Source organism: Crocuta crocuta, unplaced genomic scaffold, assembly GCF_008692635.1.
Source record: "Crocuta crocuta isolate KB4526 unplaced genomic scaffold, BGI_CrCroc_1.0 scaffold179, whole genome shotgun sequence".
In the NCBI taxonomy this organism is placed as follows: domain Eukaryota; kingdom Metazoa; phylum Chordata; class Mammalia; order Carnivora; family Hyaenidae; genus Crocuta; species Crocuta crocuta.
This window is the reverse complement of record NW_027551568.1, coordinates 984,754-1,006,992: the sequence shown is the minus strand read 5'-3', so window position 1 is coordinate 1,006,992 and position 22,239 is coordinate 984,754. Positions and strand designations below refer to the sequence as shown.

Below are 22,239 nucleotides of genomic sequence, written 5' to 3'. Positions count from 1 at the left end.
TGGCAGGGCGACACCCGTTTCCGGCGTTCGGAGAGCGCTTGTGGGGCTGTGCTTTCTTCTCCTTGGTTCAGGGCCTTCTGGGTAGTTTGACTTTGAACAGAATGTCAGCAGTCCCGATAATCCTAGAAGAGTGACTCTTACAATTAGGATATTTACAAAGGCAAAGCTGTTATCAGATAATTTGTATGAGTATCGTTTAGGTGGAAGATAGATTTGAAACGTGAATTTAACTCTTGCTGTCACTGTGAAGCAGAATCTACCAAGTGACGATTGCTCGCCCACCAGTAGGGCAGGTGGCTGGGTTTGGAGCCGTGAGGCAGGCTGGTTGTCCCCCACGACGGGGCGTGGTTGCCGTGGCGACCTCGGTACAGAGGAGACGCCGCGTGGACAGCTGGTGCGTGTGCTTGGCCGAGGGACCAGTGGGGCGAAGCTGCCGGCGCTGGGATCACGAGTGACCCCCTTGGAGTCAGACCCCACCCCCACCCCACCCCCCGCCGCGGAGCCTTGGTGGCCTCGGATGGTTGGTCCCCCACCGTCCCTGCCGGCGGGCCACGGCGCATCAGGACTAGGGTTGGGTGCCGAGAGCGCCTCGTCCCGGGCAGCAGGGCCCCCCTCGCCCATCGTGCAGTGCACTTTTGGGGAACCTGGTGCTAAACCGCTTTCTGGGCGGTGGTTTCCCACGTAGCACAGCAGCTCCCTCGCTGCGATCAACTGAGAGTCAGCCCTCCTTTAAAAGAAAATGAAACGTGAATTTAAGGTCGCAGCTGGTGAATGCTGGCCGATCGTGTGAAATAGAGAACGACAAGAACGTCTGAGGGTTGCGGTGGAGTGGAGGGATTGGGAAAGTAGTTTCGTGTCCCGAGGACCTGCGGCGTTTGGTGGAAGGACGGTTTCTGTCCCCAGATGCTCACAGCAGAGCTGGCTTCCCCGTGGAAGTGCGTCGCAGTGGCAGGGGAGAGGTGGTAGCCAGGCGGACGGGGAAGCCAGGCGGAGGTCTAAAAGCCACGGCATGCGTCTGTCGACAGGCGTGTCGGGCGGCTGTGCAGGCCGAGATTGTCCCCCTCGTTCTTGCTTGAGGTAGCCGAGTGTGCTTTCAGATGCCTCGCACTCGGCGGGGAGGGGGCGGGGAGCTGCAGCCAGGACCTGGTGGTGGGCTCCCAGGGGCTCTGGGGAGCTGAGGGCGGGGAGCCTGCAGGAAGGGGCTCCTCCTTCCAGGGCTTTCCCTCCAGGTGCTTGCTTAGGTGCAGCATGTTGGAGGGCTGGCGGCCTCACCGTGCAGCGATGCTCTGGGGCGGTTGACGCGCTGGGCCGTCCTTGGGTGGCAGGGGTATTCCCGAGGGTCATGGCAGCTGCCCCGAGGCCCCGGCAAGGAGCCTTCCTTGTCTCCTCACAGCCTCCGGCCTCACCAGCCTGCGTGCATCTGGTCCCTGACCCCTCCTGCGGCCCAGCCTTCTGCTCCACCCCATGTGGTGGCGGTGACAGCCTGGTGGCAGTGAGCACACTTGGCCCCCAGCCCTTGGCTTTGAACCTCCCCACAAAGAGGAACCAGGGCTCCCTGGAATCCGAGCTCCTCAACAGCTGGGACAGCAGTGGTAGCAGAGGAGCCCCGGTCAGAAAGTAAAGGAAGAAAGTGGGTACTTCTGGGGTGGCCAGTGTGGACTCAGATTGTTTTCTCATTTCTTTCAACAATACTGTGCAGTTTCATGTCTTTTAATGTTATTGTAAGTAGATTTTTTTATTATAAAAGAAACAATCTAGAATTTACCGCTTAACCATTTTTAGGTCTGTGCTCCTGTGGCACTGGGTACCTTCACAGTGTCATGAACGTCCCTGCCGTCATCTCCGGAACTCTGGCCCCATTTCACACGGCCCCTCCACCCCCTCCCACCAGCCCCTGACACCCACCGTCTGCCTCCCGGCTCCGTGATCTGACTCCGCTGGGGCCTCGCGTAAGTGAGAGCACGGAGCATTTGTCCCTTCGTAACTGGCTTATTTCACTCGGTATGATGTCACAGGGCTCATCCATGTGGTGGCAGGTGGCAAGATGTCCTATTTTTTTTGAAGCTGAATAACATTCTGTTGTGGATGGACCACATTTTGTTCATCCATCCGTCCGTCAGGGACACTGGGTTTCTTCCATCGTCTGGCTCTTGTAAGTAAACAGGAAATTTCAGTCTCCAGCTGTTGATTGCTAGTACAGTTGACCCTTGAACAACACAAGCTTGAACTGTGTGGATCCATCCATACGTGGGTTTATTTTTTATGAATATATAAACATGTAAAAAGTATAAAAACATATACGCTACTGTAAATATACTTTCTCTGGTGATTTTCTTGATGTTTTCTTTCATCTGGCCTTATTGTAAGAATGCAGCATATAATACCTACAGCATACAAGATGTGTGTTAATTGACTATGTTATCGCTAAGGATTCTCGTCAATAGCCCATTAGGCTTTTAGTAGTTAAGTTTTTGAGGGGTCAAAATTTATATGAGGGTTTTTAAAATATTTTTTTCTAATGTATGCTTATTTTTGTAAGAGAGAGAGAGAGCGAGCATGAGTGGGGGAGGGGCAGAGAGAGAGGGAGACACAGAATCCAAAGCAGGCTCCAGGCTCTGAGCTGTCAGCACAGAACCAAATGCAGGGCTCAAACCCACAAACCGTGTGGTCATGACCTGAGCTGAAGTCAGATGCTTAACCAACTGAGCCACCCAGCCACCCCTAAATGAGGATTTTTGACTATGTGGGGGAGTCAGTGCCTATAACCCTGTATTGTTCAAGGGTCAATTATATATAGAAATACAATTGATTTTTACAAAGCTTTTTTAAATGCTTATTTATTTTGAGAGAGAGAGAGGGAGAGAATCCCAAGCAGGCTCCGTGCTGTCTGTGGAGAGCATGGTGCAGGGCTTAAACTCAGGAACCGTGAGATCATGACCTGAGCTGAAATCCAGAGTCAGACACTCAGCCGACTAAGCCAGCTAGGTGCCCCCACAACTGATTTTCATATGTTGATCTTATATCTTGCAGACTCACCAAACTCAGTTCTGGGATCTTTTTTGGGTTTTTTTGTTATTCTTGTTTTTAAAGATTTTGCTTTTTTAAAAAAATATTTTTAACATTTATTTATTATTGAGAGACAGAGCATAAGCATGGGAGGGACAGAGAGAGGCGGAGACACAGAATCCGAAGTAGGCTGCAGGCTCTGAGCGGTCAGCACAGAGCCTGACACGGGGCTCGAACCCACGACCCATGAGATCATGGCCTGAGCTGAAGTCGGATGCTTAACGGACTGAGCCACCCAGGCGCCCCAAGATTTTATTTTTTTAAAAGTTTACTTTTGAGAGAGAGAGAAAAAGCAGGGGATGGGGGTGGGGGGTTGGAGCATGGACAGAGGATCCAAAGTGGGCTCTGTGCTGACAGCAGAGAGCCTAATGCAGGGCTTGGATTTGCAAACCACGAGATCATGGACCTGAGCTATACAGATACTACTTTTAAGTAATCTCTACACCCAGAGTGAGGCTTAAACTCATAATCCCAAGATCAAGAGTTGCATGCTTCACCAGCTGAGCCAGCCAGGTGCCCCTCTGGTATCTTTTTTGTAAATTCCATCAGTTTTTATCAGGAATGAATTTTGCATTTTGTCAAATGCTTTTTCTGCATCTATTTAGATGATTATACGGTTTTCCTTTTTCTTGGTTTTGTTGGTTAAATGTGTAAGATTGTAAGAGTAGATTAAAATGCGAGATGTAACTGCATGCAGTCTACAAGAAACATCTTAAATGTGAAGACACAAACAGGTGCCTGGCTCACTCAGCCAGTGGAGCCTGTGACTCTTGATCTTGGGATTATGAGTTTGAGACCCGTATTGGGTGTAGAGATGGTTTAAAAGTAAATCTAAAAAAAAACAACAACAGTAAAGGCACAAATAGATTCAAAGTGAAAACATGAAAGAAGGTGAGTGGTGCTAACAGTAGTCAGAAGAAAGCTGACATGGCTACCTTGATATCAGACGAAGTTGCTTTCGTAGCAAAGACTCCCCGTGATGAAGAGAGGGTCATCCTCGTATTTAATAGTTCATAATGCGAAAGGGGTCCAGTCATCAAAAGGACATAACGTTCCTAAACATTCGTGGACCTAATGACGGAAGCCAGATGCCAAAGAATGTACTATACAGTTCCTTGTAAACAAATTCGTAGAAATAAGTCAATTTACTGTTTGCCCAGGGCTGAGAGTACAAATGGAGGTTGACTGGAGATGGACACAGGGGACTTCAGGGCGCGGCAGAAATGCCCTAGTGGTGGGTTTCGGCGACGGCTTCACAGTCCGTAAATTTACCAGAAATCATTGAGTTGCACACTTACAGGGGTGGGTGTTATGGAAGTAAATTAAACCTTGATGGAACTACTAAAAGACAGTTAAGGAGGAATGTCAAAAACACAGACACCAACTTGAAGGGTCTTTGTTTGGTCGAATCTGGGAGCATTTGAGCAAAAAATAAAAATAGTAATAAATTATAAACAAATGAAAAAGTACAGGAACCCGTGAGTCTGTTTCGACAATAAATAGAGAAGTAAACGTGTAGGTTTGTACACGGGAAGGAGGTTTGTACACGGGAAGGAGGTTTGTACATGGGAAGACAGGCTCAAGGTCAGGGTCCCTGTTCCATGACCCTCGGAGCAGAGCCTGGTTTGGGAAGAGCCGGCATGAATGCTGTGCAGGGAGAGAAGCCTCAGGCGTCTCCTCCACAGACTGCTGGGCGGTCACAGCCGGGGCAGGCAATTCCCAACCGCCAGGAAGGGCCGCCAGGATTTCGGGAGCAGCGTGGTGTCAGATGAGGCCGAAATGAAGCCGTTTCTAGGAATGACCTTGCTTTTCCGAAGACGTGGCAGCGGAAATGCACGGTGTTGACCGGCACGAGAGTGCACCTTGCTTCCCGCGAACTTACATGGTCTGGAGTCAAATGGTGTTGACTGAGTGGACTGGAGAGAAAGCTGCCCGGAGACGCAGCAGCCAGTGTCCACTCTCCTCGGGGGGGTTCGATGATTTCACCTTGTGAATGTCGTCAGCGGTGTCAGCAGTAGTGGGTTCATGTTGAGGAAGCACCCCGGTTTGGGTCGACTTATTGCTGCGTGTGCCGTGGTAGGTCAGACCCTCTCGAGAAACACCCGTGGCGCTCTCCTTTCTGCAGCCCCTTTGCGGTGGGCGGTGTGGCCACGGCCTTCCCTGGCGACTCTCTGCCGCGACGGCCGGTCCTCGACCTGCCGCTCTCGTACGGCTGGCTTCCGAGTTCAGGGGCAGCGCGGTGGCTGCGACAGGCTGTCTCCGCAGAGCGGGACCCCCGGTGGGCGGGGCGTGTAGGGACAGGGTGGCCCACCCCCCACGCTAGCTTCCGCCCCTCCTAGCCTTTCTGAAGGCTGTCTTCCTGCGGTTTGGACGCTGGAGAAAGAGATGCCTTTGGGAGCAGCCGAGCTGTTGGCACTTAGCGCTCTCGCCGACCCCTGCCGGGCCTTGCCTGCCGTCGCTGCCCTGATGGTCGTGCGAGCAGTGTTCTCGCCTCCCCGCCTGACCGCTTCCTCCTTCCCCCAGTTTCTCCGGATATGCGCTGACCTCTTTCGCCTGGTCCCCTTCCTGGTCTTTGTGGTCGTGCCATTCATGGAGTTCCTGCTTCCTGTCGCCGTGAAGCTCTTCCCCAACATGTTGCCGTCCACGTTCGAGACCCAGTCCATCAAGGTGACGGGGCGTCGGGGGCCGTGAGCTCATTCAGAGCAAATTTGGACGTAGTTAATGACGTCTGCGTCGTTAGGGACTGACGTTCAGACGGTCGATGATTTTAAAGTTGTGTTTTCCTCCTAATTCGGCCATGCTGTGCTGTGATTAATAGATGGTGGATTACGGAGTTGTTTTTCTTTAAGTGTGTTTTAAAGTACAGTCTCTGTAGCCCACTGTCCTTCAGGCCACAGGGAGAGGCCGTCAGTGGGCGGTAACCACGGAGGGCAGGGTTCACCTGTTGTAGCCCAGGGGCTGGGCAGGCAGCTGCGGTCCCCGCAGAGTCACAGAAGTGTGTCACACACAGCCGATGACGCTTAGAAGCTTCAGTGGCCGGTCCCTGCTCTGAGGGGCCACACGAATATCTTTTAGAGGCACAAACTAGAAGAGCAATTCTGGGAATGCTCAGCACCTGGGGGCGGCAGGGAGTGTGTGCTGCTCAGGAAAGTGCGGGAGGTGCTGGGTCCCCATCGGATGGGTGGAAGCGGCTGCCCTGACTTGGGGGGGGGGGGCAGGGTGCAGGGTCCAAGGCAGCATAGCACCCTCTCTCTGATCTCACAGGAGGAGAGGCTGAAGAAGGAGCTGCGGGTCAAGCTGGAGCTGGCCAAGTTCCTCCAGGACACCATCGAGGAGATGGCCCTGAAGAACAAGGCAGCTAAGGGGAATGCCACCAAAGACTTCTCCGTGTTTTTCCAGAAGGTGCTGTGATGCTTCAGAGCCCTGGGGGCCTTAGCCCACTGGTCCCAAGTGCTGCTTAGGGCCTCAGGGCCACCCTGTCTTATGTAGGGGTGCGCCTCCCTTCCTCTCTTCCCTCTTGTTTACTGTGCACGGTGGGAATGGAGCCCCCTGGCCGGCGTGGGCTGGCGCTGAGAAGGCTGGGGGGGCGGGGGGACTTCCTGCGCTCTGTGAGGTCAGGCCTGCTGTCCTGAGAACTTGAACTTGCTGACATTCAGAATGATTTGCCTGTGTCTCTGCACTTTGAGGCAGCCTCAGGGGATGCAGAGTTTGGCAGATTGGGAGCTAAGACCCTGCAGTCGTGATGAGCTGGGAGGCCAGGCTGGGGGAGGAGGGGACGGACCCCAGCCTTGGCTCTGCTGGCTCTGTGGCTCTGTGGCACGGGCGGGAAGGGTCCATGGGCAGGAGGGAGGCCAGAAGCTGCCTGGAGGCCTCACCTTCCTGGGAGCCAGTGCAGGCCTGGTGACAAGGTGGATCGAGGGGGGGTGTGGGTGGTCCTGGTCCAGGCCACTTCCAGCGAGGCACGTGGCTCAAGGCCGTGGGTGGTGCTGGGGAAGCCCGGGCCCAGGGGTGACTCACTTGATTGCTGCCACAGATCCGAGAGACTGGCGAGAGGCCCAGCAATGAGGAGATCCTGCGCTTCTCCAAGTTGTTTGAGGACGAGCTGACCCTGGACAACCTGACGCGGCCTCAGCTGGTGGCTCTGTGCAAGCTGCTGGAGCTGCAGTCCATCGGCACCAACAACTTCCTGCGCTTCCAGCTCACCATGCGGCTGCGCTCCATCAAGGCCGACGACAAGGTGGGCACGATGACACCTGACCCCGCACCTTGGGCCCCCGCTGCAGGAACGGCAGGTGTCCTGACTGTATGGGAGGCGGAGTCACCAGCGGCCCTGTATTCCCAGCTTGGGGCTGTGGGCACTTTGCCCCTCTTTGCCCACCCTGGCCCGCGTGCACACACCCAGTGCGCATGTGCGTCTACTGGAATGACGTTGGAACTGTGTGGCCCACACGGTCTGTGCCCTGGCATGACTTTAGGAGACCTACCCATGTCGCTAAGTATTTGTTCAAGAGATGAATTTTAGTGATTGCTTAACGTCTTGTGGTGTAGACACATCGTAATTTATTCACCATTACTTTAGCTAACATTTCACTACCGTCAGCAATGCTGTGATAAACAGCTTTTACAGCTCTTTCTGCCCACGGGTCCTGTCCCTGTGCTTTAATAAAATCACCTTTTTGCACTGTCTTTTAACCTAGGCTTTTGTTACCCATCTTTGACAGTTTTCATAAAAAGAGGGACTTGGAGTTGGGGGTCCTGAGGAAAAGGGCAGGAGGTTCCACAGCAAATCTTGGCCCCTGCCTGGCTCGCTCCCAGGGCCGTGCCGGCCGCCGCGTACCCCCGCCGGGCCCGCTCACAGCCCGGCGGCCTCACAGCATGTGCCTCCGGCGTGTTCTCGGGAAAAGCTCCTAACACTCCCCCTTCCCTCTGGCGGCGCCTCCTGCCCTGGCGCCTGCGGTCTGCTCGCTGTCAGGCTCCTGGGAGGCCTCCGTCCCAGACGGAGTCCCGGAACACTCATCGTCTGTGTTCTCGAACGTGCTCATCGTAGCTGGCCGTCCGCTAGCTGTGGTCGGTGGGTCCTTTTCTTTTGTTTGCTTTCTCGGGCTGGAGTGCAGTACCTAGCTGTTCCTGAACGCAGACATCGGGAGAAGTTTCCGGGCGGGGCCCACCCGGGGCTGCTCCGCTGGAGGGCCACTCACCCTGAGACCGCTAACCACGAATCGGGGCTGGCCCTGCTGCGTCTGGTCTGTTCCCCCGCCGGAGTGTGGCCTGCAGCTTCCCTGCATCCCCTCCCGGCGCCGCCCGCGTGCCGGAGCCCGGGAGGCCCCTCTGCTCTGTGCCGACGGCCTGCCGGGCCCCTCGCTTCCGCGCTGCTTAGCTGGACACCAGAGTTGTCCCCTGCACGTCCCTCTCCCCGGGCGGCAGTCTCTTGACTCCGGCAGTTTTCTCTTGGCCTGGCGAGACGTCTCTGTCTCTGAGCAGTGGCCTTCGGCCTGGACTCGGAGCCTGCACTAAGTATTGACAGGTGTCGCTGGGTCCCTGGTGGCTCACACCCCTGCCTGGTCGCCCGGTCGCCCGGTCTTTCCCGGTCCACGGGATCTTGCTGTCCCAGAGCGCTGTCGTGGTAGCTATCCAGTCCCTTCAGGCACGTTCTGGTTTGTTTCAGCGGGGTAGCTGTAGACCTCAGCGGGGTGTTGATCTGATGAGAACAACTCCTCATAGTTAGAAGTGGCGGAGCGTCACTGCGGGTTTGAAACGTTGAAAAGAAATCCTTCCTGTGCTGTGGTACGCAGTGTGTCTCAGAGGCCGTGATGGGGCTGACGTGGGCAGTCCTCGATGGGCCACCTCGCTCCAGGGGAGCCTGCGTGTGGCCACCCCCCACCTCGGGAGAGGCAGTTGGAGGGCAGGTGGTCTGGGCTGGAGTCCTGGCCACTCACTTGCTTTGTGACCTTGGATGAGTCTTCTTACTGCTCAGTGCCTCAGAATCCTATGAAATAAAACAGGCTCCACTGTCGGGAAGGTAGAAGGGGTCTCCTTTCTCCTGGACGTTATGTAAAAATCAAATCCAAGAAGTCTCTGGAAAGTGGGAGAAGACCCTGGGACCCCAGGGCCAGCCAGGCAGGGCCCTGTGCCTTGGTGCTGAGGGAGCAGCAGCTGAGACATGCTGAGCAGTGCAGGCTTTCGAAGGCCTGACAGGCTCCAGGCTGGCTCAGTGGGTGACGCGTACGACTCTCGATAATAAGGTTGTAAGTTTGAGCCCTGCGTTGGGTATAGAGATTATTTTAAAAAAGAAAAGGAAGAAGAAGAAACCACACACACAAAAAAACAACCCTAACAAATGCCTGCTCTCTCTGGCCAGGGGACAGGAAAGGGGCACCCCGGAGGCACCTGGGTGGCTCAGTTGGTTAAGTGTCCGACGCTTGATTTGGCTCAGGTCATGATCTCATGGTTCGTGAGATTCTCTCTCTCTCTCTCTCTGCCCCTTCCCCACTCGCACTCACACTCTCTCTCTCAAAATAAATAAACATTTTTTAAAGAAAAGAAAGGGACTGCCTAGCAGGACAGAAGGCTTCAGACAGTAGTGCTCTACTCCAGCCAGAGCCCAGAGGAAACAGTCTCCCTGCTGCAGACGCTGAGTCCTCCCCCCGCTCCGGGATGGCACAGCCAGCGTGGCTGCAGGGAGGGCTGACCGGCTGCTTCTTCCTCCCCAGCACATGGGACCGAGCTGTCCCTGTGTCCCCTGGGCACGGTGTCCCTGGAGACCAGCAGGGGACCGGGACCTCCACCTCGCGTGACAGTTCCGGGACCTTTGCTGCACACCCCACGGGGATGGCGTCCGGAGGCGTGTGGAGGGCTGGCGGGAAGCCGGAGCTCGAGCCCCCTCCCCCGGCAGACACAGAGGTGCCCCTCCCTCGGGCTCAGTGGAGGCTGAGTGGGAGCCCGGCAGCAGTGAGGCAGCCCCTACACGTTCCAGACTGTACCGTGGGTGTAATTTGTGGGTGTAACCGAGAGGGGGCACAGATCAGCCCCGGAAGGGAGCTTATGACTTGCATTTGTGCCTGAAACAGGTACAGCCCCGACTCAGGATCTGAGGCCTTGATGCACTGGGGACCAGGAGGTAGGAGCAAGGGAGGCCGTGGGCCTTGGCCTCTGTCACTAGTGTGTCGAGCCGCCAGCTGCGGAAGGCGGCACACGGGGCCCAGGCTTTGTGTTTGGAGGGTTTGAGATCTGATTCTTGCATCCCTGTGAGAAAAGGCCGGCAGTGAGGCCACCGGAGAAGGGAGGTGAGAGAGCAGACCGGACTCCCAGAGTGGCCATGCGGGGCGCCTCACCAGGCAGCTAGGAAGTGGGCCGCGTGGAGACATCGCCTCCAGGAGAAAAGAGGAGGCGAGGGGCCCCTGTGGGCTCATTCGGTTAAGTGTCGGCTCTTGATTTTAGCTCAGGTCATGGTCTCACTGTTGGTGAGATCGAGCCCCACATCAGCTCCACACTGTGAGCGAGGAGGATGTTTGGGATTCTCTCTCCCTCTCTCTGCCCCTCCCCTGCTTGCATTCTCTCTCTCTCTAAATATATAAATAAAGAAAAAAGGGAGAAAGAAAACCAAATGGAATTTTTGAATTGAAAAATATAATTGAAAATAAAAAGCTCAATGGATGAGCTCTGCAGGAGAAAGGAGAGAACAGAAGACAGGATTGGTGAACTTTTAAGATAAAACTCTNAATGTTTTATTTAGTTTTGAGAGAGGAGGCGTTTTGGGGGAGGGGCAGAGAGAGAGGGGGAGACACAGAATCCAAAACAGGCTCCAGGCTCTGAGCTGCCAGCACAGAAGAACCCAACGCAGGGCCCAGACTCGTGAACCGTGAGATCCTGATCTGAGCTGAAGTCAAATGCTTAAACAACTGAGCCACCCAGGAGCCCCAAAGAGTGTGTGACTCTTGATCTTGGGTTGTGAGTTCAAGCCCCATGTTGGGTGTAGAAATTACTTAAATAAATAAAAACTTAGAAAAAAACCCACCCATCTGAACATCTGAGAAAACAGTTAAAAAACAAGCAGGGTCTCAGCCACCTGTGGGATCAGAGGAAAGCATCTAACATGCTCGTCATCGGAGTTCTGGAAAGAGAATAGGGAGACTAGAGCTGGGAAAGTGCTCAAAGAAATAACTCCTGAACTTCCCACATTCAGTAAGGGATCTAAGGCAACACACTTTATTTGTATTACATTTTTTTAAAGTTTATTTTGTGACAGAGCGCACACGGGTGTGTGTGTGAGCAGGGGAGGGGCAGAGAGAGGGAGACTGGGAATCCCAAGCAGGCTCCACAGTGTCCGCGCAGAGCCCAGCATGGGGCTCGAACTCAGAAACCGTGAGATCATGACCGGAGCCGAAATCAAGAGTAGGATGCGTAACCAGCTGAGCCACCCAGGCGCCTGAGTCAACGCATTTTAGAAGCTGAGTGAACCTCAGCGGGACCGGCCCAAAGCTTCCCGCGTGAAGAGCGATCACAGTGACGCAAAGTAACACCAGGACAGATGGTTTGGACGGCGGTCAGAGAGACTGGCATCTGGCGCCGGGGGCCGGGGGGCGGGGGACGACTCCACAGACCGCAGACCGCCTGTCAGAAACTGCGGCTGGATGGAGGGGAGCGATATTTCTCACATCCTGGAAAAAACCTGTCGGCTCCCAACCTTCTATGCAGCAAATAGCCTATAAAAAGGGGCGAGTCCAGACATTCTCAGAAGAAGGAAAACAGGACTGGCCGGCAGCACATCTGCCGTACGAGAACCTGGAGAACGGCCTCTCAGCAGGAAGTCGTGGATCCTTGAACAACGTGGGGGTTAGGACACTGGGCCCCCGCACAGCCCCGCACGGCGGCACCTTCCTTCCTGCGGGAGTGAAGTCACGTTACACTGTGTAAGTTACCACAGCTGCACGAATGCTGTCAACATAAATTGTCTAGAAGGCAGCAGAAGCACCTTGTGAGTGTGTGTAAGTGGCTGCACTTGTTACAGGATTCTTGGCTCTGTGGGGTTTCAAGTTATCTCAGAGAGAAAATGCCCAAGATTAAAGGGAAGAATACCCAAACCACGTGGATTTGACTCCATGGAAAATGCGCTCGTGCTGGGCAAGCAGGTGGCACAGCCCTGCCCTCCGCGCAGGACTTTGGGCTCCCGAGAAACTTAACTGCCGGTGGCCTGCTGTTGACCTGAAGCCTTACTGGGGACACGAACGGTTCATTAATCCCTGCTTTGTGCGTCTCGTGTACTACATACTGTGTCCGTGTGACGGAGTAAGCGAGGGGAAGGAAGACGGACGTTCCCAGTGTGCGGCGTTGACGGACGCCTGTGGGTCAGTGGGCCTGCGCGGGCTCAGCGGGCCGGCGACCCCTGGAACGTGAAGAAGGACCGCGGGCGGCCTGGGGGACTCCCTTCCCGTTGGCCTTCTGACCGCCGCGTGGTGGCTGAAGCAGAAGCGCCAGCGCCGTGCGGGCTCCCGGGAAGGAGGACACGCTAAGACGGGCTTGCACGAGAAGGAGAGGGCCGAGGGGCGTCCAGGGGGCGGGGTTTCCGCACTGCGTGGCCTGGAACAAGGATGCAGGTGGTGTGCGTCTGACGCCCGGAGCAGCCACCGAAGGTGCCCTGCGAGGAGGCCGACTCGGAAGCGTGTGGAACTCGTGTTTCCCACGGGAAGGTGGGAAAGGAAAACAAAAGCCCAGTTTTTTCATAATCCCCCCCAAACGGGAAACAGCCCAGTTGTCCTTCGGTGGGAGAAGGTTTAGCCAGGATGTTCACACCGTGCAGCGCTACGTGGCCGTTGGTAACGCGCACACGGCCTGCGGGCGCCGCCCGGGGACGCCCCATCCGTGCGGCGCTCACACACAGACGCAGACGGGACGGGACGGCTGGATTAGTGGTTGCCTCGGGCTCGGGAGGGGGCAGTGTGTCTGCAGGATGAGAGAGTTTCCTGCCGTGACTGGCTTGGCGTCCCGGCGTCATTCTGCGTCTGGTTTTGTCACTGCGGTTCGGGAGACGCTGCCGCTGGGGGAAACTGTCCGTTACGCCTGCGCGCTGATCCCCACTCACCTCGGGATGAAAAGCTTCGCTCAGAAAACGGGAGCGATGGAACCATCTGCCTCCCGGGGTCATTCTGAGGCTGGGGGGGGGGGCCGCGTGAGGCCGCGGGTGCGCTGCGCGGCACAGACGCGGAGCCACTCTGCTTCTTTCTTCTCACCCCTCCCCTGTCGCCCCTGCACTGTTTCTGTAACATTCTGTGTCTTCTGTCTCCGGGATTCTGGTTTATTTTTCTCCCTTGCATCACTGTGGCCTCAGGCTGGCGGGGGGAGCCCTCTGGCTGAGGGGGGGCCTCTGGCTGAGGTCAGGATTGCCCCGCTCTCCACCCTTCCTCTGTCCTGCGGATGTCAAGAACCATGGGGCGGTGGGGAGGAGAGCACCGGGGTTCACGAGGAGGGGGAAGGAGAGGGAGGCGGTGTCAAGTGCAAGGGGCAGGGCGTGGGCAGAGGCCGGGTCAGTCCTGGCCACTCTGTGCCTCCCCAAGGCCCCCACCCCCCATCAGACAGTTCTGGTCACTTCGGGCCCAAAGCTGAGGCCTTAGTGGTGGCCCCTCACCCTGCGCTTGGTGAGGCGCCTCAGGAAGCTGTCTCACAGTTAGACGCTGGGCTCTGAGCACGTTCACAGAGACACCACAGCCCTCCAGTGACCTCTCCGTGTGTGGGTCATTGCCTTTCACAGCTGATCGCCGAGGAAGGGGTGGACAGCCTGAACGTCAAGGAGTTGCAGTCGGCGTGCCGGGCACGAGGCATGCGGGCCCTTGGGGTCACGGAGGATCGTCTGAGGGAGCAGCTGAAGCAGGTGCGTGGTCGAAGGCTTTCCCGTCCGTTGGACCAGCATAGACAGGCCTGTTGCGGAAAGACCCGTCCCCCGGGCTCTGGGTCCCAGGAGAGGCAAACGGGACGAGGCCAGTGGGTGAGTCTGTGTCTTGAACCTTCGACTGCAGTGGCTGGAGCTGCACCTGCATCAGGAGATCCCCACGTCCCTGCTCATCCTGTCCCGGGCCATGTACCTCCCAGACACCCTCTCGCCCGCCGACCAGCTCAAGACCACGCTGCAGACACTCCCGGAGATCGTGGTGCGTGCTGCCCGGAGGCCCCTTCTGCGGCTCACTCCGGAAGGGGCCCCTCGCTTCTGGGGGAGGCAGCTGCAGAGACACCCCCTCCTTGGTCGGGCAGCCCTTGGGTCCGCCCCCACCCTCCCGCTTCTCTCCCGCCTGTGTTCGCCGAGTGCCGAGCACTCCAGCGGCACGTGAGAAGGCGGCCCTTGGCCCCATTTGCCCACAGCTGGGGTCCCCGCGGTGCGAGCCGCTCCCCCTGGGAGCCCCGGCCGCGGCCCCTCTCAGACATGCAGGCAGGGGCCGGGGTGCCGCGCGGGCCTCACGGGCGTCCCCTCTCTGAAGGCGAAGGAGGCGCAGGTGAAGGCGGCCGAGGTGGAGGGCGAGCAGGTGGACAACAAGGCAAAGCTGGAGGCCACGCTGCGGGAGGAGGCGGCCATCCAGCAGGAGCTCCAGGAGAAGGAGCTGCGCCGGCGCTCGGGGGCGGCGGTGAGCGGNAGATGCCGGAGCCGCTCAGCCGGGGGCCTCGATTGACCCGGGAAGCGCGGCGCCCAGCTGCCTGGGTCGTGTCAGGGCGCCTGTCCGAGTCCCGCGGCGAAGCTCACGGCGCGTCACCCGCTGCCGGTCGACAGGCCCTCACAGCGCCCACTGGCACAGAGCAGGCCTGTCGAAAGCACGCCCAGCCCCGGCCGGTGCCGACGCCTCGGGACGGCGGCCGGGGCGCAGCTGAGCCGCCAGCGCTCTTGGTTTTAGAAGGAAGCGGAGCTGGAGGTGACCGCAGAGACTGCCCCCGGGAGGCCGGTGGCCGAGCTGCAGCCGGAAGTGTCCGAGGCGACCCTGCCGACCGAGGCCCTGAAGGACCCCGCCCCCGTCCTGGAAGCCTCGAAGGTAACCGCGCCCGCGCACTCCCGGTGGCGGCTGTGTTGGAGCTGAACGGGAGGGTGAAGGGGGGGCTGGCTCGAGGGACGGGGGCTCCTGAGGAATAAGGTCGTGCGGGCTACGGCCTGGCTTAGGGCAGTAGTAGACCAGAGAGAGGTTTCTGGGAGGCGCGTCGTGAGAGAAGAGCTGGCTGGGCTGCAGGCTTCGGGCGTGAGCGCCTGGAAGGTTGAGGCGCCCTCTGAACCCCGAATGGCAGGGGCTCACCCAGAGGCAGGTCTGGAGGCCCGTTCCTTGGCTGGGCTGCGCGCTGTCCCCTGCCCCGTCCCCGCCTGATGTGCTGTGCGCCGTAGCGGCCCTTCTGCCGGGGTGGCCTCACTGTCCGGCCCGTAGCCCACTCCCCTCGCGGGACACCTTCTGTCTTGAACTCCTAGGTGTCAGGTAGACACACAGCGGAGGCATCAGTTTGGCAGCAGAGTAGGAGAGAGACCAGGGCATTAGACCCACGTTGGGTGATTTCGAGCAGGGTCCCAGGGGGCTGGGCGAGGGTGGCCTCCGTGTGCAGAGGTCAGAGGAGATGCAGGGTGGTGATGGCAGCGGCAGTTGGGCCTCCCCCCCGCCCCCCCCGTAGCNCAGAGGGGTAGTGGGTCTGCTGGTGTCTGCTGGGGGGGTGAGGGGTAGTGGTGGGGAGGGAGGCCAAGGCCATCCTGAGACGACCTAGGAGACCCATGGAAACAGACATGCAGTGGTGTCAGCACCTCGAGGCAGGACGGCGGGGAGAGGGTCCTGGGAGCCTGGCCAAGCTGGCCTCAAAGGGTGACCCGGGGAATGGCCAGGGCCCGAGTTGTCTGGGTCGTTTTTAAGTGGGGGGGCCAAGGCTGGGGTGTGGACAGCTGAGCAGAGATGGAGCCCGGCTGGGCCCACGTGGTTCAGGGAGAAGGAGGCACCTGTCATTAAACAGCTGGGGCGCTGGGCTGTCTCCACGGAACCGAGGCATCCCCTCCACGGATTCAAGACCTGAGTGAGAAAAGATGCATGGAACTCTCCAGAGAACCAGGCCTTACCCCGAATTTCCTAGCAGGAGAACCTCTGTTCCCTGGAAAGATGCCATAAAGAGTGAGTGGAACAAGTGGGCGTGTTCTGGCTTACGGCCGCCTCTCAGGTTTTAGCGGCGCCGAGCGTCTGCAGGGGCCAACGGAGACCCCGCACAGCTCTTCTGTGGGGGGCGTGGGGGACGGACGGAGACCCCGGCTCTACCTCTGCACAAAAATCGATCTTGCAGCCGAAACCCTTTCCACGGAGAAACCCAGGCCCTCGTGGCTTCACAGGCAAAGCAAAGCTCCCGGTGAGTCCGAATGTGTAAGGAAGGGATCCTTCCGGTGGAAGATCGTCTCCTAGGTCACTGTGCGGTGAGCACCGGGTCCGCAGGAGAAGACTTCGGAACCGCGTCCTGCATGAACATGGGTGTGAAAGTTCTGAGCAAACTGGTAGCAGGTCACATGCGTCTGTTGTGTAGAAACCCCGTGCTCTCGTGGGGCTTGTCCTGGAGCCCAGAACGGCGGTCAGCGTGATGACCATGTAACACGCCGAAGGGAAAAGCCACGTACAATCATCTCAGCAAATGCAGAAAAAAGTACTTCACGGAATCCAGCATCTGTTCCTGATGAGGAAACACATTTCTCAGCCAGCGGAGGGGACTGTCACCCCAGTGAAAAGACATCTGTAGAGATGCCGCAGCTGGCACGGCCCCTGGCCAGGGCGCCCGCTCCTGTTAGCCCCGTGCAGAGATTGGGGCCAGGACACCGAGGCAAGAAAAAAAATAAAAGCACGGAGCCAAAAGGAAGAAATGAAACTGCCCATTCACAGAGCGTGTGAGCAGCTGCCAATCCGCTGTGTTCTCTGTACGGGTAATGGGCAGTTGGGTTGAAGTTTCAAAAAGTATCGTTTCCAGCCCCTAAGGTGAACTACCAGGGAGAAGTTTGACCTGTACGCTGAACGCGGTCAAGTGTTGAGGTTCATTACCTGGAACAGATTTCCTGCACTCAGATGCCTGCGAGGTTAATTCTCCAACTGATCCACAGGTTCAAAACCATCAACATCCCAGTAGGCTCTTTGTTAAAACGAACAGACTTCTAAGATGTCTGTGAAAGTTCAGAGGAGCCACAGTGCAGACCGGTGGTGAGCGCGTTGGGTGTGTGCTCTGGACAGAACACCGTTCAGCACCTGAGAGGCGCTGGCGACGCCGAGTGTCCCCTTAAGGGGGTGACCTGCTCGCTGAGCGACCAGACAGCTGCTCCACGGTTTCGGCGGGGGGGGGCGAGTGGCCCCGATCAGGGGTGCTGGTTTCCTGGGTGCGCGTGCAGGTCATGGGCACACTCGGGCACGCCTGGGCGCCACAGACGGAGAGCACGGGGACTGTGCGTCTCCTCTGGCCTCTGCCCACGGCGGTGGGAGCGGACTCCCGGGCGGGGTAAGGACTCCCGAGCTGCACCTTGGTTTTCTCCCCAGGAAGAGGAAATCACGAAGGAGGAGATCGACATAATCAGCAACGCCTGCTCGAAGCTGAAGGAGCAGAAGTCGTCCCTGACCAAGGAGAAGGAGGAGCTGGAGATGCTGAAGGAGGACGTCCAGGACNGGGTGGGGGGGGCCAGGTGGGCGGGGGCCCTTCCACTCTGCAGGCCTGGACCAGGAAAGGTACCCCTGGGACCCCATAGCCGCTGGAGGCGCCTGCCCCAGGTCCTCCTGCGCCCCGGCTGCCCTCCTCGGCAACAAGGACTCGCCCCTTGTAGTTTTTAAAGGCACATGAGGGACCGGATGAATAGTCTGGTTGTTTGATAAAGGAAATCTTAGTTTCTTTCATACTTACTGGAAAGAGACTTCTTTCTTACACAGTTCTTTTACTTTGTTTTTTGAGTTTTTTTTAATAAGAAAATACGTTTGTTTACAAATATTACTTTATTATCTGATTTCCAAGAGCTGTGTTGCCATCTGGCTGGCTGAGTTGTGGAGCGTGCAACTCTTGACCTTGGGGTCGTGAGTTTGAGCCCTACATCGGGCGTAGAGCCCACTTTCTAAAAAGGTGTAAAAGAACTCTGTTCTCACAGATCTGTTTGGAAGAGCTGAACTAGTTTTGACATTGGTAAAAAGAATTTGCCATTTTCATAGCAACCCTCTTGCTGTGTGACTTCTCTGTTGGAAATTAGGTGTTTACCAGAAACTCAGTCTTTTTCCTCATCTCCAGCCCCATCTTCATTCTTCCCTGTAATGCTTGCTCATGGGGAGAAACCATGACTCAACTTAAGAAGACATTTTTTTTTTTTTTTTAATTTCTAGGAGACAGAGAGAAAGACAACGTGAGCAGGGGAGGGTCAGAGAGAGAGGGAGTCACAGACTGAAACAGGCTCCAGGCTCTGAGCTGGCAGTCAGCACAGAGCCCGACGTGGGGCTCGAACCCACAAACCGCGAGGTCATGACCTAAGCAAAAGTCCGATGCTTAACCGACTAAGCCACCCAGGCGCCCCTTAAGAAGACATTTTTTGTTCCTTGATTCTTCCATCCGTTTATTTAGTCTCTTAAATTATGTAGAAAGTTGATGTTCAAATAGATTCCATTTTCTTTGCTACAGAAACAATATTTGAGTTTGGAAAACTAAGCTGATTTGTAGGCTACAAATAAGACTTCGCAGCTCTCTGTGGCTGGAATTAGTGTGTTTCTTTTCTGTTTTGTTAATGACCTGGAACTGTCTTTGTGATACCACTTTGGGTTATTTTAACTTTTACAAGGTAAAGTTAATTGTAAGGTTCCTTTTTTTTTTTTTTTTTTTGAGACAATCTTTTATCACTAACTTAATTAGGACCTGCAAGAGATCAAGAAGGAACTTTCAAAGACGGGCAAAGAGATCTATGTGGAAGAGTCTAAAGCCAGCAAGAGGCTGACGAAGAGGGTGCAGCAGATGATCGGGCAGATAGATAGCCTGCTGGCACAGCTGGAGACAGACCAGAAGGCCGGCACGCTGGGCGCGGCCGCCGAGGGCCCGCCTGCGGGGTGAGCGTGATCACATGCCAGCACGGGGAGACTCGGGGCCTGTCTGACCTTGACGTGCTTCTCTGCCATGGTGCCAGCCAGAAGCCCAGCCTCATCTTTTCAGGATCCACTTCTCAGTAATTGTTTGCTGAAGTAGCTCCCGGGGTCACCTCTTCTGCACATGTACGCACACACACGCACGCATGCATGCCTCAGCCACTGTCGGGACCACAGCAGCTCTGTGGCCTGGCTGGTCCCCCCTGGCCACCATAGCCCTCCCCTCTCTCCAGGCTGCCATCAAGCTGGTCCTTCCAGAATGTACTTAGGACTGCAGCTCCCCTGGGAGCCCCAGGCTTTCCTCTCTCCAGCTGCAGCCACACTCTGCTCTGATTCCCCAGACGCACAGGTGCTGTCCTGCCTCCTCCCTCTTCCCGAGCCCTCTACACACACGTGCTCAGTGACAGCCCTCACCCTGGAGGTCGTTGTGTGAGTGGCTGTCAGGCCAAGGAGGCGGCCCTGCCAGGTGGCAACGGCTGACGCTCCGGGCTGGGCACTGTGTGCTGAGCGCCCGCGTCTCGGGGGCGGGGGGCTGGCTGCAGGGCCCCTGCTGTCCTCGGGTTGGGGGCTTTCACCCCCAGGACAAGGTCAGGGCCCTTTCCAGAGGTGACCTGCCATGCAGTGTGGGCCCACTGTGACCATGACACAGACAGGCCCGAGGAACCTGGTCCCCATAACCACGGGGCTCTGTGTCCCCATCGCCAGTGCAGAGGCGGTGCTCACAAGGGGACTGCACACACGCGGAGGCCCGGGACTGGAGTGGCTTCTGGTTTTGTCCGCGCCTTCCCACGTGCAGGAGCATGGGAGCCCCGGAGGGAGAGGGCGTCCGGGTCGGGGCTGTGGCCTGCGGGGGGCCCGGGGGGGCTGTGGGTGCGTCTGTGCCACCTGCAGGCTGTGTCCCCCCAGGGAGACCGTCATCAGCACCGCCGAGCTCATCAGTGCCATGAAGCAGATCAAGCACATTCCGGAGAACAAGCTCATCAGCTTGGTCTCGGCGCTGGATGAGAATAAGGATGGCAAGGTCAACATCGACGATCTCGTCAAGGTGAGTCGGGCGGCTGGGGCCGGGCCGGGGGCTCGCACCGGGCGCGTTGTCCCCACGCGGCCCTGCCCCTGCCCTCACACAGAGCGAGGAACACGGTGTCAGGATGCCCATCCAGAGCAGCCCGCCTACTTTTTGACAGGGCGCTTGGCTGCTCCTGCGTCGAGCGGGTCTGGGGGCGGTCTGGGAANTGAGCCTGTGGGCACGGGGGCCACTCGGGTCCCTGGTGCCGAGAGCTGGGCCGCCTGGGAGACCCAGAGTGGTGTCCCCCTTCGTAAGGAGGCCTGTGGGCTCGTGTTTCCCAGGAGAGAGGCTCTTCACAGTGTTGGATCGGTTCCTAGTCTTTCCAGCTAGTTAGCGAGTTTTTGCACGTTTCCCAAGCAGATCTGACTTACCGTGTTGTCCAGCGGGAAGGGCAGGTGTCAGCAGGCACACACGCTGGGCGTCATTGCTCTGCCGGCGGCGGAGGCTGGGAGGCCCGAGCCCATGCAACCCGCCCCTTCCCGGGGGCCCCTCTCCTTGGTGCGGACGGCAGCTCGCGTGTTCTCGCCCTGCACACTGCTGGACCCTGTCCAGGGCAGGCCCCCAGGCCCCGAGCAGGGAGCCAGCCCAGCAGTCTCGCGTGCCGTCCGGCCTGCCTTGCGCTTCACCACTCCTTCCTGCACCCCAGGCCCCGTAGGAAGCGCCCCCGGCGTCCTCGAGAACCGCACATCCCCTGCTCCCAGAGCCCCTCTCTCTCGGGGCGCGTAGCCTGGTCTGGGGCTTGGTCTGTTGGCCTCCTGGGGGTGGGTGGTGTCTGGTCCTCTGAGAACCAGGGCAGCCGAGGGACCCCGGGGGCTCCACGCTGGGACAGTGCTGATGGCCATTCAGCAAGGCAGCCAGGGTCACAGCTTGAGGGGAGCCGTGCCGTGTTCCCAGCGTGTCCCCCGTGCGCTCCCCCGAGTCCCCTGTCCCTGTCGTGTGTGCCTAGGTGATCGACCTGGTGGACAAAGAAGACATTCAGATCTCCACCAGCCAGATGGCCGAGATTGTCGCCATGTTGGAAAAGGAGGGGAAGGTGGAGGAGAAGGAGAAGGCCAAGGAGAAGGCGGAGAAGGAGGCGGAGAAGGAGGCTGCTGAGGTGACGAATTAGGGGCCGCCCTGCTCGCGGGCACCCTGGGGCCCTTGCCGTGTCTGCCTCCCTCCCAGTGCGCCGGCTGCCACGGTGCTGCTGTGCCAGTGATGGCTTTGAGGTGATTCGTAGTGACAGATCTAATATTTTGTCTGGAATAAATCAGAAACTTCCATAATCAAGTAATTTTTAATTTTCATCATTCCATGAAGATTCATTCAGTCTGGAGTCCCCGCCTCCAGGGGCTCATGTCTGGACTCACAGCGGCGGCCCCGGCCCCGGTGGCCAGGCAGTCGTGGCCGCACGCGGGCCTCCTGGCTCCCGAGGCGGGCCGGGGCACACTGGGGCACTGTCCCCGGAGGAGAAAGGGCTGGCCGAGCGGACGGGAAGGGGACACACGCAGCCCTCCCCAGTGCTGGAGAAGACGCGTCCGGTAGTCGGTCTGCGCACTGGCTTCCTGACTATCAGCGTTAAAGGCACCGATTCGTGCACATTTCCAACGTCGTCTCTGTAGCGACGGGGATCCCGTGGCCTCTGGAGAAGCAGTTCCCGGTCATGTATGTCAGCTCTTGCCCGATCTAACCTCTGATTGTCACCCCGTCCTTCAGCAGTCGGCTAGTACGGGATTTTTCCGCACGACGGTCTGCCCACCGTGTGAGTGAGAGCTAACGGGAATCGTGTCGTGAGACGTACTAATGAAGCCCTTGAAAATTAAGCATTTCCGTTTGAGTAATTTATCAGGCTGTTGTGGCTTTTAAAAAGTTTCCCAGTTGGGGCCGTTAGCACCTCATCGCCCCTGTGGGGGGTCAGAGCAGGTCCCACCGTGTGCCTGGGCCTGCGCTCTGCGTGCGCCCCTCGCCCGTAGCCCTGCAGCACGGGGGTCCATGTTGCTCCCGCCCGCGCACTGCTGCCCCCGGCCCAGCCCCGGGACACGCAGGCTGCCG

At 57.7% G+C, this 22,239-nt stretch overlaps 1 protein-coding gene across 1 annotated transcript in view; it reads left to right on the top strand.

Annotated features, from left to right (window-relative positions):
* LETM1 (leucine zipper and EF-hand containing transmembrane protein 1) overlaps positions 1-21,477 on the top strand; it is a gene marked incomplete at its 5' end in the record, with an annotated part of 35,230 nt that extends 13,753 nt beyond the window's left edge. Inside the window, 11 exons of the mRNA XM_077750403.1 lie at positions 5,590-5,733; positions 6,331-6,468; positions 7,100-7,303; positions 13,811-13,930; positions 14,076-14,207; positions 14,532-14,675; positions 14,940-15,074; positions 17,571-17,699; positions 18,916-19,106; positions 20,049-20,187; positions 21,155-21,477. Of these exons, the coding sequence (XP_077606529.1) occupies positions 5,590-5,733; positions 6,331-6,468; positions 7,100-7,303; positions 13,811-13,930; positions 14,076-14,207; positions 14,532-14,675; positions 14,940-15,074; positions 17,571-17,699; positions 18,916-19,106; positions 20,049-20,187; positions 21,155-21,316 (1,638 nt within the window). The remainder of the gene's footprint in view (positions 1-5,589; positions 5,734-6,330; positions 6,469-7,099; positions 7,304-13,810; positions 13,931-14,075; positions 14,208-14,531; positions 14,676-14,939; positions 15,075-17,570; positions 17,700-18,915; positions 19,107-20,048; positions 20,188-21,154) is intronic.
* Between the last annotated feature and the right edge of the window lie 762 nt (positions 21,478-22,239).